The sequence below is a fragment of the Pipistrellus hanaki genome (genome assembly GCF_964339955.1).
Source record: "Pipistrellus hanaki genome assembly, chromosome: 12".
Taxonomy (NCBI): Eukaryota; Metazoa; Chordata; class Mammalia; order Chiroptera; family Vespertilionidae; genus Pipistrellus; species Pipistrellus hanaki.
This window is the reverse complement of record NC_140514.1, coordinates 54198074-54219461: the sequence shown is the minus strand read 5'-3', so window position 1 is coordinate 54219461 and position 21388 is coordinate 54198074. Positions and strand designations below refer to the sequence as shown.

Below are 21388 nucleotides of genomic sequence, written 5' to 3'. Positions count from 1 at the left end.
CAGTCACTGTTAAGGCCTGACAGGTCCACACTTCCTTAGTAACCACCTACTCAGCACATTCCCCCACGGTTCAGTTGTACTTGGAATTAAAAAAGAGAAAGCGAGTTATTATACAGACATAACACAAGAATAATATATTTTATTGGCTTATAGATCATCAGTAAACCAGCCTTTCATTGATGGCAGTTTGATCCTGATTTAAAATACATGAGTACCACTGGGACATGGTACCTCAGATCCTTTTGATGGGTGATGAGTTTTCAAATGACTGATGTCTCTGTCCCTTGCGCGCACACAGACTCTGCTCACACTGCCCCGGCCGTCAGCACTGTGTGGGGGGAGGCACAGAGACTCTGCTCACACTGCCCCGGCCGTCAGCACTGTGTGGGGGAGGCACTGTTCCTGAGCAGACCACATTCCCTCCTCCCCATGGGTCCCCCGGAGGTTGGGAGCCCTCAGCCATGGGAAAGGGAGCTGCCGAGCGCCTGCCGCACACGGAACGCCCAGAGCCAGGCTGGCTCCGGAGGTGGGTGCGGAGACAGGCTCCCGTCTCTAAAGCGGAGTGCGGCTGGCGCCTGGGATTGGGCGGACAGACCGCCCTGCATCCTGGAAGGCTGGGGCGCGGGGCTCTCTTCAGGCCCTTCCCTGAGCGATGTCAGGTGCCTCCCCCGCCCCTCGTCCTCCCATGTCCTCCAGTCTGCTTGGGAGGAATCTGGCTCAGGGTCTGCAGGTGGATCACAGGTGGTCCAGGCTCGGCGTCCTGAAGGCTGTGGAGGGGGCGGGGGAGCAGTGCTGGGCTCAGATGGGTCCGAGCTCTCAGGGAGGACAGGCCTGGCAGTCCCTGGCTTGGAGCTCAGGGCCCCGGTGTGTGTGCCTGCAGACCCGGCAGCTGGTCACCGTCTGCGACTGCAAGCTGCTGGCCAGCGCCATCCATGGGCTGAACGCCGCGCGGCCCGACTACATCGCCTCCAAGGCCTCCCCCACCTCGACTGAGGAGGAGCAGGTGATGCTCAGGAACGACCAGGACACGCTCACGGCCCGGTGGACGGGCAGGAACAGCCGGTCCTCCCTGCAGGTGGACTGGCACGAGGAGGAGTGGGTGAGTGCTGCCGTCGCCCGCATCGCGCTGCTGAGCTTCCCCCTGGCTCTCCCTCCCAAAGGAGGCCTTTGCAGATGAGCTCCGGCCCTTCCAGACGCTGCGGGGCCACCTGGTGTCGGGCGGGAGGCAGGATTTCACCGCTGTGCCCGTGTGAGGGGTGGGCTGCCGAGGGCTGCCCTCCTCAGGCCAGCCGGAAGGGGCGGGCTTCTCCTCGAGCCTCTGCCTCGCCACGCCTCACCCGCTCGCCCGACGCCACAGAGCGCTGTCCTCAGAGTTGTGCCTGAGAGCGGATCCATAGCATGTTTCGTCTTGTGTCTGGCTGTGGAGAAGCAGAGGTTGAGTTACTGAGTTACTGGGCAGGTGCTGCTTCAGCCCTGATCTGATCGGGCGTCCCTCACCTCCTCCCACCACCCCCTCTGAAGGGGCCAACTGTTTCCGTTCTCTTCCCTCCAAGAGACCGCTGCCCCTCTGTGTGACGCAGGAGGTCGTGGGGGAGCGAGGACGGGCGACACCGGCCTGGCCCTGCGCCCTGTGTTAGCGCTGGAAGGTGCTGGGAAGCCCTGCCTGGCTTCCATGACAATTCCTAGCAAACGTCTCCACATTTTAAAACTAGCGACCTGGGACATTGATCCATCCTTCGGAAAGCAAATATAACTTACGTTGTGTTTGGGAAATGACGAATCCTATTGGTATTTCTAAACCTGTGTTTTAATGAGCGGGATGTGGGTGGGGTCATTGGGGGCTGGTTTGGTTTGTGATCTGCTCTGTCTTTCCTGTTGGAGAGCTGACCAAAATGGGCTCCTTTGCTTTTGGAAGGAGAAAGTGTGGCTGAACGTGGACAAGAGCCTGGAGTGCATCATCCAGCGGGTGGACAAGCTGCTGCAGAAGGAGCGCCTGCTCGGTGAGGGCTGCGAGGACGGCTTCCCCTGCTCGGGCAGCGGCACCGGCAAGAAAGGTAACCGGAGCAGCCACGCCTACTGGATCCGACCGGAGGACCCCTTCTGTGATGCCCCCTCCGCACCACGCCCCGCCTCCATGCCCGCCTCCATGCCCGCTGCTGCATGCCATCCTCACCTGACCACACGTGCGTATGCATCACGCTTCCCATCTCGCTTCCTCCACCTCATGCCGCGTCTGTCTGTGTCTTGACTCCGTGTCCTCTTCCCCGTGTAGACTGCAGGGAGGGCTGTCGGCGGAGGGGGTGTCGCCGTGTATGGAGCAGCGGGCAGTGAGGGCAGAGGTGCCGTGGGCTTCATGCCCACGGAGCCTGCGTGTGCATCTGCAGGTCTGGCTGCAGTGGGCTCTGAGGGCCTCTTGGGCCACGCTGCCACAGCAGTAAGGGTCGGGTTCCTGGACTCCTCTGGTTTGTGAACCGATCTGAGAAGCTGGAGGAGGCCAAAACGCACATGCGTTTCTGACGAGGCTGTTTATAGTATTGTGCCAGGAGCTGGGAGAGCCAGGGACAGGTGACTGGTGAGGGACAAGCCGGGGGAGAGCTGTTGGCGGCCCAGCGGACTTGTCGGAAGGCCAGTTGTCAGTAGTGGGCGCTCACCCAGCAGAGACGGTGCCTTGGGACGTGTGGTAACTCGGTCTGGTGGTGGCACCTGCTCCTGTGCCTCTGAGCTGAGTTAGGTTCCCGTTCTTATCACCAGGGTGGGCTCTGAGGGTAGAAGGGCCTTGGCACGGAGCAGCGCACTTCAGGAAGCGTCTCTGTCTGCGGGAACAGGGCACAGCCAGACGCTCGGCCCTGCTCCGAGCCTGACGGCACGATTGGCTTCTTGTCCCCGCAGCTCGGGGCTCCGGCTCTCACAGGAGAAGGCCAGGCTGCGATCGGGCCTCTGTTCCTCTTGGCTCCCCTTGGGGTGTGAGCCACAGGAAGTGAGGCCCCGCTGTGCCAGGGGGAGGCTTCCCGCAGCCAGGGCTTTTCGTTCTGCATTGGGCAGCTCTTCAGAGGCTCTCGGTGCGCCCTGCACTGGACGGTGCTCTCCCGTCTCGTCCGCCTGCAGTCTGCCGCACTGGGGCCCGTGTGAACGGCACTCACGTCCTCCATGCTTCCATCTGTGAGGTTCACAGCTCAGTTCATGGAGCTTTTTGTCTGTGTGTTCTCATTTTTTAATGTAAGTTGTGTTTCTTTAAAATATGACTGAAAACTCACTGCTCATTTCTCTTTGATATTGTCTTGTTTGTGCTTTAAATTTTTTCTGCAGATAAAAAAAGTAATTTATTGGATTTTTAAAATGCAGGAGATAGTTTATTTAATAAGATTGACTGTTCCACTCATAACTTAAATGTCGTAATTTTTTTCTAGATACAACCTGTGTTTGTTCAAATGTAGGCAAATTTAAATGCAACTTTAAAGTGATTTAAATGAGCATGTTTAGGACTGGACTTGTGACTGTGTGTGCCACACGAATGAGCGGTGTGTGGTGGGAATGTGAGGCACTGAGGGAGGCTAGCTGCCACCAGCGCTCGCAGGGACGCGTGGACCACCGCCTCGGAGGGAACTGCCCCGACCCTTAGCCCGGACACCCAGCGCGGGCCGGGCCGCGCCTCGGACCGCAGCAGGAGCAGGGGGATCAGAGAGAAACAGACCTCGGGGCCCGTGTTTTACTCCCCTCCTGTCCCCGGGGCAAAGCGGGGCCCTGGCGTGACTCCTGAGACCAGGGTGCTCCTGGGGCGGGTGTGTGGCCTGAGTCACACCTGCGTACTTACTGCCCACAAACTCCCTGCTCCTGGAAAGGCATCGTTACTTTCTGTTCCCATTCTCTGCCCTTCCCGGGTCCTCCTTTCCCATCTTTTACCGAGGAGCTGCCTGCCTCTTAGCTCCCCCCCCTGCAGATGAGCAGAGCCTGGCCTGGTGGGCGGGGGGAAGTTCCTCGGGACCCACTGCAGGCTCCACAAGCCTCTCTCTTCTCCCCGTTTTCCCTACAAGTGACCCCCCGAACCCCCATGCCAGGATTTGTGACTTCCATTACCTTTACACAAACACTCTTGCTTTCCTCATTCCCCCAAAAGTCATTCAAACCAGGACCAGGTTGTCCATAAGCGGAGGTCTGTGGGTTGTACTCAGGTTTGTGTGCCTGAAATTATGTGTTAAAATGAGAGAAAGTCCATAGTGACCATGACCTATGACAAGCAGCCGGTCCCAGAGTACCCCAGGGGACCACTCCCTCTCCCCTTGAAGAGCCTTCGCCCAGCCGGTTTAACCCCACCTTCTCAGGAGTGGCCCCAGCCAGCGGTCTGCGGTCACCACGGCTCACAAACAGGCTCCCAGGCCTCCTATTCAGCCCCGAGACCTGGGAAGGCAGAGATCTGTTTTCCTCCAGGCCTGGCCGTGCTCATCCGCCAGGCTGAGGTGGAGGAGTCGCTGTGCTCATCTCCACGCCGGGCAGGCGTCCCTCAGTCTGCAGGGAGGTGGCTCCAGCAGTGAGTCCAAAGGCCGGCTCCCAGAGGCCCGGGGCTTTGCTCTATTCTGTCCCCTTTGCCCAGAGAAAGAAATCATCAGCAAAGGTGACAAGACGGGGAGGATCCCATGTCACGGCTTTTGGACAGTTTCACAGGTTCTGAATCTCCCCGTAGCCGGTCCCAGCCATTCTTGGGGATCTGAAATGATCTATTTCTATATCCTGGAGGCATTCTTTGAACTAAAAAGTTTAGGCAGCAAAATAAAATAAACTTTTATTCCAAACGATTTCTAGTTTTCTTTTAGGTGGCACACCCAGTTAGCAAGAAACTTCAAAATTGTTACTTTTTGAGGGACCTGGAGGGCTATTCTAATTCTAGACTTCCCCCTAATCATGAAGTTGTGTATTTGGTTTGCATATCAAAGAGTGACAGAGAGGGTCCCGGTGTCCTGCCTTTCTCCCTGGGTCCTGCCTGTGGGCTCAGCGGGCAGTCTGCAGCCCGTGCCGCCCATCAGCGGGCAGTGCTCCGCGGCGGGACCTCTGGTGGCTGACTGGTCAGTCTCTCTCATTTCAAGTTTGCTTCCAGATGCCTGAGCCAACAGGGGCTCCATCACATGCAATGTGACGGACGTGGGCACGCCATCACATTGTAACATGTAAGCGTGCTCACCCCAAAAAGCATTCTATGTTGGCGTATTAGCAGCATGAATGTTTATGCCTGTGAGCCGGGCTGTGTTGACCACCGAGGGGCTCGGCTGCCGTGGAGTGGCCGGAGCTTGTCCATGTGACTTATTGGGGAAGAGGCAGGCCGCCCCCCTCTTCGCTGTCCGGGTAGCCACCTTACGGCAAGCTGTGGAAGCAGTTGCTGCAAGCGTTGAGTTTGGTGCTTGAACTGTGTGCTGCTCTTATTCATCCGTGTTGCCCTCCGTTTCTGTGCAGATTGCAGCCCCCCTCCTGAAGAATCCAGCCCAGGTACGTGGTTCCGCCCCAGGGTCGCACACAGATGGCTCTCAGACTCAGCTGGCATTTGCAGTATGTGCTCCCAGAGTTACAACATTGCTATTTGGGAGTTTCTCATTGTGAGGCTGTAGCAGCTTTCTGAGGCTCGGTGAGGGACCCATCAGGCTGGGGACTGGCCTGCAGCCGGCCACCATGTGCATTTTTCCTCTTTCCCATCCTGTACTGTGTCAGAGGATTACTGCCGAGGGACATTGGGCTTCCTGCAGCAGGCCACCTGCCTCAGAGCGAGGTGCACGTCGGTAAAGGAGACCTGCTTTGATTTCGCCGGGATTTAGCGTCACCTGAGGGAGTGTGGAGTAATAAGTAGTCCCAAAGGTTGTGACACCAAACCCCTACTCGGAAGCTCTTGATGTCATAGAAACCATGAGGAGTTGTCAGACGCGTGTGCAGGTGGCAGGTGCTCCCTTATGTCTCCCTCAGCCCGCTGAGCCCGTTTCCTCCCCAGTCCATCACCCGGCGGTGGGGTGGGTGAGGAGGTGGGTGTAGGTGAAGCGCTCAGCAGGCCATGCACAGCAGCGGGGGCTCAGGCCCAATCTGCACCCTCTCCTGCACACGCTCCGCATGTCTGCTAACCATGCTTATAGCTCCAATTTTGTCAGTGTATTTTAATAAGGTAGCAAAGCTGAGTTATTCTTCGGATTTTTTTTTTTTTTTTTTGAATGAGAAGTAGGCAAAGTAAAAAACTGCTGCATGGAGTGGGCTTGCTTAATCAGATAGGACCACTGATATATTTTGAGCATTTTTCAGGTTAAAATGGCCATAATTTGCATATTAATTGCATATGTATATGCATATTAAGTGAAAAGAAAGTAAAATTGGTAGCATATGCTCTAACACATGTGTCAAACACAAGGCCCGCGGGCCAAATCCAGCCCGCCAGGCCTTGCAATGTGGCCCGCACCGCGCTGTCATCATTGCACTCCGCTGTCAGTTTATGACATTGTCAGTTTATGACTGTTCAGTAAACCATTCGGCCCGCGATTTAGGCTGGATTTTAGATTTTGGCCCCTTCTCTGATTGAGTTCGACACCCCTTCTCTAAAAGGACTTATTTCTTCCTGAATAGTCTTCATAACACCACCTTTTTCCAAACTATTTGGGCACTAAAACTTGTTGCCATCAGCTTTTTTTAATCATTGCGGAAAATTGACATGCATTTAACAGAATTCAAAGAAACAAACCGTGGACTGTGAGGGTTTTAGAGGAAGAGGCTCAGTGATATTTAGTTCCAGGCTCCCATCTTACCAGGAAGGACCCCCTCGGCTGAGCGGTCACGGGTCCCTGGCTCGGTGCAGCCGGCCCAGGACACGTTTCCCCTCGTTGGTCAAGTGCTCTTTGTCACCATGATTTATGGGCTAAGACCATTCTGCGTAGACTTTCTAAATTTAAGCCAGCTTTTTCCATTACAGTGGGCCTACACATGCAGTGAGGTCATGGCCAAGTTTTGAATAGCTACATCTTCAGAAACCCATGTTCACCGAGCACTGAGCGTAGGGAGGTCTTTTTGCAGGTTTAGGCACTTCCTAATTTCTTTTTCAGCAAAGTGCTGAACACAGAGTCTGGAGAGCAGAGCCAGGGCCAGGCCTTCCTGCTGTTTATCTGAGACGGAGCTCACCCCAGGCAGATGCACTGCTCACGTGCCAGGGCCTTCCCGGAGGGCGGGGCACCTGTGGGCATTCTGCGGCTGACACCCCAGCCGCGAGGCATGCTGCCCAGCTTTGTCCCACTGCCGCGGCTGCGTGTGTGCTGGGCACGCCCAGTGCTGGTATTAAGTGCCTGTTTCTGCGTTTGGTGATCCATTAAAAATGGAACTGATGAGGGTATCTCTGCCCTTTTAAATGCCCTCTAAATAGGAAAGAGAAAGAGCCAAAGCCCCAAATTCCTTCCATTTTTGTTTTCTCCCCTGGGGTTCTATTTTTAAAAAGTTGTTTTGGTTCAGGGTCAAAGCTTCCTTAGAGTCCTAAAAACCTCTAAACTAGAAATAGATGCATCCAGGCAGGAAGGCTGGGGTGGGGAAGGGAGAGTGCAGAAGGAAGGGATGTCTGAGCCGAGAACACAGGAAGCTGAGTGGACCATCTTTCCTCGGATATGGGAAGGGAGCGGCTAGCACAGCTGCTGGAGGCTGGACCAGGATGGTGTCCTTGTCCTCAGGGCCTGAGTCAAGAAGCAGGGAGCAGGTCACTGTCCTGGGTGCCCTTGGGTCGAGGACCAGAGGGGCTTGGCCTCTACAGACAGAATAATTTTCTTCCTCAGTCATGACTTGCAGGGTCTTCTCCGGCTGTTTTTCTCAAAAAGAATAGTCTTGGGTATTTGTTGAGCCCCCGTAGGTTTGGGAGACCAGGCATGTGCCAGGGTCCAGAGGAGGGCTGGCATTTGAGCTCACTGGAAAGCTTCAGGCTGGGAGGTTAGCGACCCGGACAGATCCAGGCAGAACTTGGCACCGATTGGGGCAGAGCGTGGGCCAGGCGGAGTTAGGTGCAGAAGGGGTGGGAGTGGAGTGGGGAGGGCAGTACAGGTTAGGGACAGGCACCCTGTTAGACTCCCCGAGCTTCCTTCTTCAGTCTTCCTTCTCAAACGCGGTCTCCTGTGACAGGTGAGTGGAGTGAGGCGCTTTACCCGCTGCTGACCACACTCACAGACTGTGTGGCCATGATGAGCGACAAAGCCAAGAAGGCCATGGTCTTCCTGCTCATGCAGGACAGCGCGCCCACCATCGCCGCCTACCTGAGCCTGCAGCACCGCCGCGACGCCGTCTTCTGCCAAACCGTAAGCAGAGCAGGCTCCAGACCTTTCCTCTGCCCGGAGAAGCCACGGTGGCCGAGGGTCCCTGCCCGGTGCTTTTACATTTACGTAACACGGAGGCCACAGGAACCCTCCAGCTCTCTGTGTGGAGGAGAGGGTCCGAGTCCAGACTAGCTTCTCCCTGAAGAAGGGCCCTGAGGGAATGCACTCACCTGCTCCTCCTGCCCCGCGCCAGGGTGTGGCGGCTTGCCAGAGGCTCAGGCCTCTTTCCCGCCTTTTCCCCACTAAGGGTTTCAACAGGGGGACAGCTGTTGGCTGTCAGGGCAATCTGTTTTTCTGTTTACAAAACAGCAGGCGCTCAGCTCTGCAGCCTGCGCACCACTGTTCCAGCGATTTCTGTTGTCCTCATAGAAGGAAGAGCTAAATGAAAGTCACAGCTGTTGTCAATGTCAGTCATCAGGTGGCAAAGGGAAGAGTCTGCAGAGACGGGTGGTTCTGCCTGTCCTCACCCATCCCGCAGGCCCGTTTCTCCCGTGGCGTCTCCCTCGGAGGAGACGTGCAGAGCGGCCGAGTCCTTTCTCACTGCTGCTCCTTGTTGTGGTCACCTCAGTTCTGGCCAGAGCTGGCCTGGATCTGGGAGTAAATAGGCCCTTTCACTGTAGGGAATTAGTTCTCGGCTTCCAGGAGGTTCTAGCCCAGGAGTAACTGCTGGCAGGCCAGGCCAGAGGCTGAGCCAAAACCAAACTTGCCTTTGGGAGCAGCAGAGTAGTGAGCCTGCCGCGTGGCCTGCCCTTCCTGGGGCCCCGGACCCGCAGGCAGAGGGCGCTGCTGCGCTTGGTTAGAGCGAGGAGCAGAAGCGCTCGGCCAGGGCGCTGCCGGTGGTGAGCGGTGTCTGTCCCACAGCTGACAGCTCTCATCTGCGGCTTCATCATCAAGCTGAGGAACTGCCTGCACGACGACGGCTTCCTGCGGCAGCTCTACACCATCGGGCTGCTCGCCCAGTTCGAGAGCCTGCTGAGCACCTACGGTGAGGCTGAGGCCCGCGGTGGGACCAGGGCCCGTGGGAGTGTGAGCACCGGTGATCCGTGCTTTCTTGCTGCATATTTTTCTGATTACACTGTAACACAGGCTGATTCACATAAATCCAGCCTCACCAAACTCTAAACACAGAGCCAGATGAAGTCCGATTTAGTGACCCCAACCCCAGCTTGTATGGTGGTCGTTAACATCTGGGAGATCTTTCTAGTTGAGGATGGATGATGATTATTTAAGCACCAACTTCCTGTAGGATGTTGAGGCCGTTTCTGAACCCCTCCTGTGGAAACAGTGTTGGCATGTATCTTTGCACGTACATCTGTGCACTTGTGGGCCCGTTTCTGCGGCCCATGAAGCATTAGAAGGAGAGTGTCTGTGTGGGGAACTGGCTGCTCACGTGGCTCAGGCCGTTGGGTGTCATCCTCTGTACCAAAGGGCAGGTTGCAGGCTTGAGACCGGTAGAGGGTGTACAGGAAGCAGTGGATGTTTCACTCTCACATTGATGTTTTTCTCTTTTTCTTTCTCTCTCCCTCTTTCTCTAAAAATAATAAAAAAAAAAAAAGTATTTTTTTTTAAAAGAGTAGGAATATTTTTAAATTCCATAGTTATTTCCCAATTGCCCTCTAAAAAGGCTCTTTTCTCCATACCTCCATTTTTACTTATTTCTTCGGAGAAGATAAAAATGAATAATTTAAAGAGTATTTGTTGGATTCATAGCAGTATCTACTTGGGGAGAAAAAGCAAATTGCCTGGTGAAGAGGCTGGGAAAGGCTCTGCCCACACTCTCACTCACACTCACATTCACACTCGTCACAACACCTTATTCTGTCATCTTCCATTTGTGCCTCACCCTGTGACCGGGCTGAGGCCTGGGAGAGTGCAGGTCCCCTCCATCTGACAGCCCTCCTTCCCTCCTTTGCATCCAGGTGAGGAGCTGGCCATGCTGGAGGACATGAGCCTTGGAATCATGGACTTGAGGAACGTGACCTTCAAAGTTACACAGGCCACTTCCAACGCATCGACTGACATGCTGCCTGTCATCACAGGAAATCGGTAGAAGTATTTTTAAATTCTTAGAACTAGCAGTGTCTTAACTTTATTACTTCCCATGTGCTCTTTTTTTTGAAATCATTTAAATTTTTTTTCAATTACATTTGACATGCATTGTTATATTAGTTACAGGTGTCCACCCCAGTGATTAGACATTATATAACTTACTAAATGACCATCCCAATAAATCCTGCACCCATCTGACACCATACATAGTTATTAGACTAGTACTGATTACAGTCCCTATGCTGTATGTTACACCTCCATGACAATTCTATAACTACTAGTTAATCCATCTTAATCCCATCTTTTTTCACATCCTCCCACCTGGCAGCTGTCAACATGTTCTCTATGCAAGTCTGCTTCTCTTCTCTTCTGTGTGTTCATTTCTTTTGCTTTTTTTTTTTTTTTTTTTTTTTTTTTTACATTCAGTTGTTTATTGCCTTTTTTCATTTTTTATCCTTTTTTTTCTTCTTCTTAAAGAAGACCCATTAACATCTATAATAATAAAAGCAAAATATGCTAATTAGACCGGACAGCCAAACAACCTTCTGGATGTCCTTCTTAATGAAGCCACAATGGCGGGGGTGGAGGCAGAAGTGGTTGGGGCAGTCGGGCGGGCAGGCAGGCGAGCAGTTAAGGGCAATCAGGCAGGCAGGCAGAGTGGTTAGGGGTGATAGGCAGGCAGGCGGATGAGCAGTTAGGTGTCAGTGGTCCTGGATTGTGAGAGGGATGTCTTACAGCCGGTTTAGGATAGGCCCTAAACAAGCAGTCAGACATCCCCTGAGGGGCCCCAGATCACAAGAGGCTGCAGGCCGGTCTGAGGCCCGCCCCCCCCCCACCCCCCCAACCCTGTGCATGAATTTCATGCACTGGGCCTCTAGTTTCATATAATACTGATTTGATGGTGATGAACTCCTTTAGTTTTTTCTTGTCTGGAAAGTTCTTTATCTGTCCATTGATTCTAAAAGAGCTTTGCTGGGTAGAGTAATCTTGGTTTTAGGTTGTGGTTGCTTTACATCACTTTGAATATTTATTGCCAATCCCTTCTGGCCTGCAAAGTTTCTGTTGAGAAATCAGCTGACAGTATTATGGGAGCTGCCTAATAGGTAACTAACTGCTTTTCTCTTGCTGCTTTTAAGAATCTCTCTGTCTTTAACCTTTTGCATTATAATTATGATGTGTCTTGGTGTGAGCCCCTTTGGGTTCATCTTGTGTGAGACTCTCTGAGTTTCTTGGATTTGTATGTCTGATTTCTTCACCAAGTTAGGGAATTCTTCTGTCATTATTTTTTCAGATAGATTTTCAATTCCTTGCTCTCTCTCTTATCCTTGTAGCACCTCCTGATACGAATGTTTGTTCCCTTGAAGTTGTCCCAGAGGCTCCTTATACTGTCTTCATTTTTTTATTCTTTTTTCTTTTTACTCTTCTCATTGGATGTTTTTTGCTTCCTTATATTCCAAATCACTGATTTTATTCTCAACTTCATCTATCTACTATTAATTCCCTATAAATTATTCTTTATTTCAGGTAATGTTGCCTTCATTTCTGACTGGTCCTTTTATATGCTATTGAGGTTCTCATTAAGTTCCTTGAGCATCCTTATAACCAGTATTTGGAACTCTGACTCTAGTAGATTGCTTATCTTCATTTTGTTTAGTTCTTTTTCTGGAATTCTGTTCTTTCATTTGGGACATGTTTCTTTGTCTCATTTTGGCAACCTCCTTGAGTTTGTTTCTGTGTATTAGGTAGAGCTACTATGTCTCCTAGGCTTGGTAGAGTGGTCTAATATAATAGGTGTCCTATCGCGTCCAGTGTTACAGCCTCCCTGATCACCTAAGCTGGGCACTTGAGGTGTGTGCAGCTTCCTCTTGTAGTTGAGCCTTGATTGCTGTTGATAAGTCAATGGGAGGGATTTGCTCCCACCTGATCAGCTTCAAGGACTGGCTGCAACCACCAACTACCAACTACCAACCTCCGACCACTGTGGAGGATCAGCTGTGTAGGGCCTACCCCACAGAGCAGGACTTACTTCAGTGGGGCTCTGGTGCCCGCGCAGTCCACCCCTTGAGTGTGTTGTTTGTGGAGGTGCTTCAGTGTGGTCTGAAGATGTCCACTGGGTCCATTGTCCCTTGTTGGGCTTCCTGGGAGGTGCAGGCCAAGTTCAGGTGCTGCTGTTCTTCCCGGGGCCACAAAGTGATCTGCAGATGTCTGCCACTTGTGCTGGGCTTAGAGGTGCCCAGAGGAGGCCAAGCTGTGAACCAAGGCCAGCTGCTTCCAGTGCTTCCCTATGCTTGTTTTAATGTGTTAGGTAAAGCTTCTCTGTCTCCTGGACTTGGTAGAGTGGCCTTGTGTATTAGGTGTCCTGTAGGGCCCAGTGGCACAGCCTCTCCAGTCATTTGAGGCAGGAATTCCAGGTGTGGGCTATGTGCACAATCTTGCTGTAGTTGAGCCTTGATTGCTGTTGGCATCACTGGGGGGGATTGACCTCCAAGGCCAATTGGCTGTGAGGACCAGCTGTGACTACAGTAGAAGAGCTGCTGTACAGGAGATATTCCAATGGAGCAGGACTTGCTTCAGTGGGGCTTTCTTTCCCTCCATGTCTGCCCCTTCAGTGTGTTGCTTGTGGAGGTGTCCACATTGTAATTGACATGGTCTGAAACTGTAATTGGCATGCCAAAAACTGGGTGTATTGTCTCGGGGCCTCCCAAAAGGTGGGCTCTGCCTTTGGTCATTCAGCATAAGCTTCAGAATGATCTGCGGATAGGTGCTATTTGTACTGGGCTTGGAGGTGCCCAGAAGAGGCCAAGCTGTGAATTAAGGCTTGCTACCACTAGTGCCTGGACTGGGGCCACTTAGCAAGAGGTACAGGGTACATAGAGGCCAGATGCTGCTTGTTTGAGAAATTTTAGGAAAGTCTGAAGCATGAGGCAACATAGGCCAGTTTTATGGAAAGCCATTGGAAGCAGCTTGTGTGGGCCTGCAAGTAGGGTGGGGGTGGGGTCTCAGGGAATCACCAGGGCAGGGTAAGTAGCCATAACCAGGTTGGTGGAGACTCAGATATGGTGCCTCACTCCACAGGGAGGACCTCCACAGCTGAGATAATATCCCTCCTGATTATTGTATGCCACATGTGGGTGTGGGACCAGCCCAGTCCATGTCTCTGCCCCTTGGACCAGTCTTGATGTAGCTTCTTCAATTCCTAGTTGTAGGACTTCCATTGAGCCAGGTTTCAGGTGGTTCTGAATGACGGTTGTTCTGTAGTTCAGGTGTAATTCTGATATGGTTGCAAGAGGATGCAAGTTCTTCATTTACCTACACTGCCATCTTGGCCTATGTCCCTGCCATGCAGTCTTAACTTTTGTTTTATTGTTTCATTCAGGTAAAAGTGCTTATCACAGCTTCAACTGGTGTAGCTCAGTTGGGTGAATGTTGTTCTGTGCACCAAAAGGTTGTTGGGTAGATTCCCGGTCAGGGCACTTACTCAGGTTGCAGGTTAGATCCCCATTAGGGGCATGTGTGGAAGGCAACGGATTGATGTTTCCTTCGCACATCCATGTTTCTCTCTCTCTCCCTCTCCCTACCCCTCTTTCTAAAATCAATAGAGACATATACTTTTAAAAAATGCTTAGAGCCCTCTACGTTAATTTCATCCTCTGGAGGTTCACACCAGCAGTTTGGGAGTCACTGAGCCAGATGGCCAGCCCATACTCCGTGTTGCAGAGAGCTTCGTCCTCCTTGTCTCCCATGCCTCCTCTCCCGTCTCTCCCATCACAAGCCTAACCCCTCCGCTCCCATTTCCTAGTGACGGGTTTAACGTGCGGATCCCTCTGCCGGCCCCCCTGTTTGACACCCTGCCCCGGGAGATCCAGAGCGGCATGCTGCTTCGGGTGCAGCCGGTCCTCTTCAACGTGGGCATCAACGAGCAGCAGACGCTGGCCGAGAGGTGCGTGTGCAGCCAGACGGAGGGCTGGGCAGACATGGAGAGGACAGGAAAAGGACAAGCCCTTCTCAGCCTCCAGATGCTGGGTGGACTTTATCCTCCTTCCTTCCTTTGGCCCCAGGAGCGGCATTAGCTGCCTTCCTTTGGTCAAATGAAGAGCCAGAGGAGAGACCTGGCATCCCAGGCCCAGAAGCCTGAGCGAGGCAGGCAGGGAGGAACTTCTAGGTCCCGGGAAGACGGGCAGTGGCGAGTTAGAGGGGCCTGTGTGCATGCGGAGGGTCACCTGCCGGGCGGCAGTGTGTGCACGTGTATGTGCTGCAGAGGAGGAGGGGTTGGGTGTGTGTAGCCTGTCATCACATTTCACTGGTACGTGAAAATCTTTCCTGCTTTCTGTCCCATCATGTGATGTGTATACTTTACAATGAAAAGGTCTCTTAACTCTCGGTGAAGGGCATCTGGTCTCCAGGATGATCAGCCATATTCCTACTGGGCCTTTAAACCAGTGGTCACGGTCTATCGACCCCTCGGTGTGCGGGCATCCCATCTGGCACATGTGGTGTGGCTGGGGAGACATGGAAGAACATAAGGAGGACACAGTCAGTACCTTTTAAGGCTATGACTTTCTGGCTGACGTGTCCTGGATGACGTTAGGGACATGTGCTGCAGAGGTTGTTGGAAAGAGTCAAGCCCGAGGCAGACAGGCGTGTGGATGGAGCTTTCAGCCGTGTGACTGTGGTAGAGGCCAGTGTGAGAGAGAGGGGCAGCGGGACAGTGACAGCCGGGCGTCTCCATCGCAGTGAGCGGGCTGGTGGAGGACGGACGGTGGGTGAGGCCAGGCTCCTGGGACACTCCCCTCAGCTCATAGACAAGCCCAGCTGCAGGCGCAGAGGGGAAGCCGCCGTGGTCCTCAGGCGGACAGGCTGTGGGGGACCCACAGGAGGGCCCTGCCTCTGAGCAAGGACCTGGGCCACGCAGAGGCTGCTGTGCAGGAGACCCCTCAGAGGAAGGGTGGAGCGGGCCTGGCCTCCGCCTTGGAGTTTGCTGCTGGCCTGTCCACTTTGCACCTTCCCGTGGCATCTCCTCTGCCTCGCCCTTGCGCCTCGGGCACGCCTTGGCTGCCTGCATGGTGGGTGGGTGACCGCATGGCGAGAGAGTGGTCTCCACACAATCCAGCCGAGCGTGGTCACTCGGAGACAGCGCGCACTTTCACACCAAGTGCAGGACCCGTCCTCACTCCCCAGCCGCCGCCCCCTGCTGGCCCCTCTCCTGAGTCCTTGGGGGGTGGGAGGACGGGACTCCCGCCGGCCAGCACTGTGGGGTTTGGGTGTACCGCCCGGGGGACGCAGCGGGGACTGTACTCCTGGAGTTCTCATAGCCTCCTGCACGTCTGTAACCAGTGTGCGGGGCTCCTGCTGAAATGTGTTTGAACTTGTCACCAAGGCAGAGGAGACAGCCTCACGCCTGGGAGCGAGTCTCAGAGTGGGGCGTGCGCGGTGAATGTGTGCAGCGTTAGCTGGAACGCATAGGGCTGGGCAGGAGGAGAGCAGCATCAGCCACTAACAGCCTCTGTGACCCCCGAAGGTTTGGCGACACGTCCTTGCAAGAAGTTATCAACATGGAGAGTCTGGTGCGGTTGAACTCCTACTTCGAGCAGTTTAAGGAGGTGCTGCCTGAGGACTGTAAGTATTGCCCCCGGTGGGTGGGCCCACCGATTGTCTATGTCCTCCGGGTGCGCTTCCTGCCACGGCTGCTTCCTGGCCTCCCTGTGCTGCCCGCCCTGCCCCTGCCCCTGCCCCGCGGCATCCCTTCCCCCACTCAGGCTGCCCGCCCCCACCCCGAGGACTGCGCAGGCTCAGGGTCCCTTTCTGACCCCCCCGTCCCCTCCGCCCCCCGTCCGAGTCACACTGGGCTTTACCACAGTCTGTCACTCACAGCACTGTGGCAGGAGGGGGAGTTCTGTGCTGACATTTGGGGCGGCCAGTTTCCAGTGATGCGAAGCCCCAGGAGGCGTTAAGGTGGCCCGGTGACAAGGCCAAGGAGGGGCATGAGCCTCCCAGGGGGCCTCTGGCAGCCCGGTGCTGGGCACAGACCAGGATGTGGGATAACTAGCATAGGCCCTGTGCCCACCAGGGGGCGGTTTTGTGCTGGACACTAGATGTGCTGCCAGACCCAGAATTGCACGTATTTGGTTTTGATTTGGGGGTTTAGGTACCATGCTGTTTTCCTTAGCCATGACCTGGAGAGCCCTCTTTTTCTCTGATGACCCCGTCTGAACGTCCCAAGGTTATCAGGGGAGGGGGCAGTCTGACTGGTCTTTGGTCTGAGTTCCGGAAGCACCTGGAGATGCCATTTGGCAGAGGGAGGGGCTGGAGGGGTGACCCTGCCTGGGCCAGTCCAGGTCCACCTGCTGGAGGCTGCCCGCCCACCTCCCCCAGTGAGGGCCAAGCCCACAGTGTCCTCCGTCCCTGGGGGAGGGTGTGAAGACCAGGTGGGCCACCTCTGCCCTCCCTCCCTCCTTCCCTGCGGCCCTGGGAGGAGCTGAAGGGGCTGAGGCCAGCGAGTGCCTTGCAGTGACTGAATCTCAGCGAAAGGCAGTGCATTCTCCCAACATGAGGCCGCCCAGGCCCCACACATCCCGCTTTCTTGCTGAAGTCTCACTCGACTTCCAGCTGCAGCCAGAAGCTGCACTCTGCCATTTCTGAGCGTCGGCGGCCCCCTGGGCTGCGCTCAGGTGTGGCACAGCTCCCACGCCTCCTCCTAGGCTTGCCTCGCTCTCGGAGCCAGACGTGCCTGCCGGAGCTGCTGCGGTTCCTGGGCCAGAACGTGCACGCCAGGAAGAACAAGAACGTGGACATCCTCTGGCAAGCGGCTGAGGTGCGCCCGCAGGGAGGAGGGCGTTTGAGGGAAAGTTCACTGGCGTCTGCGGAGTCAAACTGCTGGCGCTGTAAATGGAGCCGGCGCTCTCCTGTCCGCGAGGAGCGTCAGGAGCCAGCGGCCTAGCGCAGGGCTGAGCGGCAGGGAGGTTAGGCCGGAGGGCTCAGCACACACCTGCTCACCCATCGCACTTCTTCGTGCTCACTTGAGCGACGAGCAAAGTGTCAGATGAGCGCTCTGTGGTAACAGCGTGTCACGGGCCCTTGCCTGGAGTCTGTGGCCAGGTGGTCTGGAATTCACACGTTTCCTTATCTTAGAAGTGACGTGTACAGTTGGTGCACATACATGTAACATGGTGCACGTATGTGATTAATGTCGCTTCATTAAAAAGTGTGACTATTTATACAAAATGGCATAAAGATGGTCAGTGGGCCTGCACCAGCTCAGATCTGAGTGTGCTCCCAAGTGAGGTTGCCACAAGCTTGCCCTTTTGTTGTAAGGCTTTCTGGATTTGGGGACGGTACCGAGTGATGCAGAGGAAGTGGCCCAGTGCATCCTTCCGTGGGGGAGGGATGCCCTGAGTGTTCCTTCCCAGCCCGGAGGGCCGCCTGGGAGCCCCTCACGCGTGTGCCAGGCCCGAGCGAGGGCTCCGGGGCAGCGTTCTGAATGGCCCCCATCTGCGCGGAGAGGAGGAGAGGAAGCCAGAGAGGCCTGAGCCCGGATGGGCGGGACCTCCTCAGCCGCTCTGGCCTGGGGCTGGTCCGTGCTGCTCCTCCCGGTCCTCTCAGGCCCGCACCCAAGGGTGAAGGGTGGCGGTGTCAGTTGGAAGAGACTAGTCGGAAGGGCACAAACAGAGTGACCTTCGAAAGGGAGGGGGCCTGGCTGGGAAGGTGCCCCCTGTGGGAGCAGGTGCCCAGGCAGCCGGAGGGCAGAGGCCCCACGGCAATGCCTCTCTCCGTCGCGGGGAGCAGTGCAGAGGGAGTGGCCGGGCCTCGGGGGCAGCTGTGGCCACACCCTCGCTGGGCCCTGGGAGCCTCTGTGCCACGCGGGGCATCTCCTTCTGCAGAGCCGCCCTCTAAGCGCAGCTTGTTTTCCCGTGGGCAGGTCTGCCGCCGTCTTAACGGGGTCCGGTTCACCAGCTGCAAGAGCGCCAAGGACCGCACGGCCATGTCGGTGACGCTGGAGCAGTGCCTGATCCTGCAGCACGAGCACGGCATGGCCCCGCAGGTCTTCACGCAGGCCCTGGAGTGCATGCGCAGGTGAGTGCGTGCCTGCGCCGCCGCCGCGCCCGCTGCCCGCTCCCCGCCAGGCCCCGCCCGGCCTCACGCTCTGGTTTGACTTTGGAAAACTCACTAGTGTCTACGAAGTCAAACTCCTGTCAGCCGAGGGGATGTCACGAGCTAGCGGCCTAGCACAGGACTGACCGACAGGGAGACGCAGCTCCAGGCGCCAGAGCAAGCCTGCTTGCTGTGGCGTGAGTCAGGCCAGAGTGCTCAGCATGCACCTGCCGCTCACCCGCCCTGTGTCTCCTTGCTCACTGAGCGACAGGGCTGTCTGCAGGTGGCACTGGTCTGCCGCTTCTCTGGCAGTGGACACAGTTTGCTTTCATGAGCAAAGTGTCAGATGAGTGCTCTGTGGTCACGGCAGCCCCGCCTGCCGGGGCGGCCTCGCCCTAACGGGGCTCTGGTTCCGGCAGCAGGCGTGTTTGCAGGTGAAACCTGCTGCCGACCCCTGCCGGGAGCACCCACCGCACATTCCAGAAGAAAGGATAAGAACCTGGTCCGTCTCCTTCGCTGTAGTCCCCAATGCTGTCACATCTCGTTTCCTGTGTCACCTCCACCAGTGTCTGTGTCATCTGTCCTCTCACCGAGTTCTTTAGTGTTCAATTCTCTTATCCTTTCCGTATGTGTCTGCCCTTGGACCTTCCCACAGCGATGCACAAAAGCCATGCCTGAGCCCTGCCTCTTGATAATAGCGCTTTGTAAAATGGGATTGTTCTGCTTTCCAAGCTCCTCTGACCCTCTCTGCCATCTCAGAACACGCCTTTCTGCCCTGAGCTTCGGGAGCTGCAGCTCTGCCCGCCTGACCAGCTCAGGCCCAGGCCCAGGGTCCTGGCACCCGGAGCTGTGGGAGGCCCGTCTGCTGACATGCAGACTCCGCCAGGGGGGAGCAGAGGGTGCCTGTGGTTATCGGGACGGATATTAGGAGCAGGTCCATGCAGGCAGAACCACACCGACACAGTGGGAGGCGGTTTCCTTGGGAACACGGTGAGGCTGGGAAGCGGAAGGCGGCAGGAAGAGGAGGCCCGGGAAGGGGAGGGTTGGCTCCCAGAGGAGCTGTGGGCTGAGTGCAGTTGCTGAGCAGGTGCTGACACAGGACATTGAGCACATCACTCGCCCTGGGGTCTCCGGGAGCCAGCCGCATCCGCGCACAGAGCACACACCATTCGGTGGACCAGGCCTGAGCCGGGTGTGCAGTGGATACGTAGACCTCTGCCCAGTCTTAGTCAGTGAGACCGGAGTGCTCTCTGGCTGCGCCTGAGCACAGCGGCCTCTGGAGGCCGGGGGAGGGACAGGGACTGGCCGCCGGTGGCCTGCAGGCGCTCGGCTTAGTGTTACAGCTCAGACACACGAAGCACTTTACGGTCTATCACGTGATTAGTCAATATTCCTTGGAAGAAAATTAGAGTAGAGGTGGTCACTCCAAAAAATTTTCCATATTTCCGTAACAAGTAACAGTGCTAACATTTGATACAAACTCTTTCACACGTACCTACCTACCTACATACATACATGCATGCTTACAGGTGTGAGTGTAGTTAATTCACACATTGGTTAACCAGCCCCTGAATAATACAGAAAACAAATATACAATTATATGTGCAATTCTACCTATTGTTTTAGCCTGCTGTTTGTTTATTATTTTTTAAACATTTTTATTGATTTCAGAGAGGAAGGGAGAGGGAAAGAGAGACAGAAACATCAATGATGAGAGAGAAGCTTTGATCGACTGCCTCCTGCATGCCTACACTGGGGCTCAGGACCACAACTCTAGCGTGTACCCTGACTGGGAATTGAACCATGACCTCCTGGTTCATAGGTGGACACACCCACTGAGCCAGTCTAGTCAGGCTTAGCCTGCTTTTTTCCATGTAACTGCCTTGTGAGCATTTTTCAGGTTCACAAATATAGACCTGACTGTATATTAGCATAGCGTAATTCACCCAATTGATGAGGTCACGAACTATTTAAGCTGTGTATGGTTTTGAGCACTTTACTTATTTTTTGTTAATCGAAAGGTATTTTTTCCATTGATTTTTAGAGAGTAAAGCGGGGGTGGGGGGTAAGGGGGACATTGATGTGAGAGACACATCGCTGGTTGCCTTCCACACACACCTCCACCAAGAGCAGGCATCTAACCTGCAGCCCAGGTACATGACCTTGACCAGAAATCAAGCCCATGACCCTTCATGCACATGCGGCTCTAACCACTGTGCACACTGCCAGGGCTGCTTTGAGCACTTTAAATGACGCTGTGAGTACTGGCATACGTCTGTGTGCTCCTAGCTAGACTTTTCCTGTTGATTTCTTAGGTTGTAAGGCTTTAAGCCACATTGGCAGACTGCCACACCAGGGGCACTCCCTCCCGGGGCTGTTACCCCCCCCCCCCCCCGCCCCCTTCCTGAGGGGCTGCAGCCAGGCCCAGGCCGGAGCAGGGAAGGCCTCCTGCCTCCCTGCCTCAGACCCCACCGCCTCCAGTGATGTTTGTCTTCTTAAAGCTTCTTGTTTATATTTCTCTGAATTTCCTAACATCTCTACAGGGAACATATAAATTACCATAATAACTATTTAAGAAGTTAGTAAAAACAACACTCCATCCCATGTTGCCTCCGCTCTCCCCAGAATCCTCAGCCCCAGCACCTGCTGCCTGTCCACCTGCCTGGTGGCACCTGGGGCTCTGGCCACATGCGTTTGTTACATGTGGCTTCCGTGTTTTCTGCTTCATCCTTGTGGGAAGATGTGTGTTCACACACTAGAAGCCAAGGGGACTGAGTCCTCAGCCGCTAGGCCTGAGCGCCCTGTGCGGGCAGCGGCAGCAGTGGCCACAGCCCCAAGTGAAGGAGTGGGTTTGGGGTCCCTGCTCTCCCTGGTACGGGACCAGGCGGGAAAGGGCAGTGAGCAGGCCGGGGGGCACCTCCTCGAGGCCCAGGGTGGCTGGTGGC

The 21388-nt window shown here is 55.1% G+C and overlaps 1 protein-coding gene across 9 annotated transcripts in view; it reads left to right on the top strand.

Annotated features, from left to right (window-relative positions):
• The window catches only part of INPP4A (inositol polyphosphate-4-phosphatase type I A), a 109764-nt gene that overhangs the window by 80603 nt on the left and 7773 nt on the right, over nucleotides 1-21388 (top strand). For 4 of the 9 annotated variants that reach the window (XM_084900334.1, XM_084900333.1, XM_084900332.1 and 1 more), the window contains 10 exons: nucleotides 881-1099; nucleotides 1916-2183; nucleotides 5443-5475; nucleotides 8116-8288; nucleotides 9168-9291; nucleotides 10226-10352; nucleotides 14155-14295; nucleotides 15874-15971; nucleotides 17054-17166; nucleotides 18271-18425. In XM_084900334.1, coding sequence (XP_084756460.1) covers nucleotides 881-1099; nucleotides 1916-2183; nucleotides 5443-5475; nucleotides 8116-8288; nucleotides 9168-9291; nucleotides 10226-10352; nucleotides 14155-14295; nucleotides 15874-15971; nucleotides 17054-17166; nucleotides 18271-18425 — 1451 coding nt within the window. The remainder of the gene's footprint in view (nucleotides 1-880; nucleotides 1100-1915; nucleotides 2184-5442; nucleotides 5476-8115; nucleotides 8289-9167; nucleotides 9292-10225; nucleotides 10353-14154; nucleotides 14296-15873; nucleotides 15972-17053; nucleotides 17167-18270; nucleotides 18426-21388) is intronic. The other 5 variants (XM_084900338.1, XM_084900337.1, XM_084900335.1 and 2 more) reach the window with 2 other exon arrangements.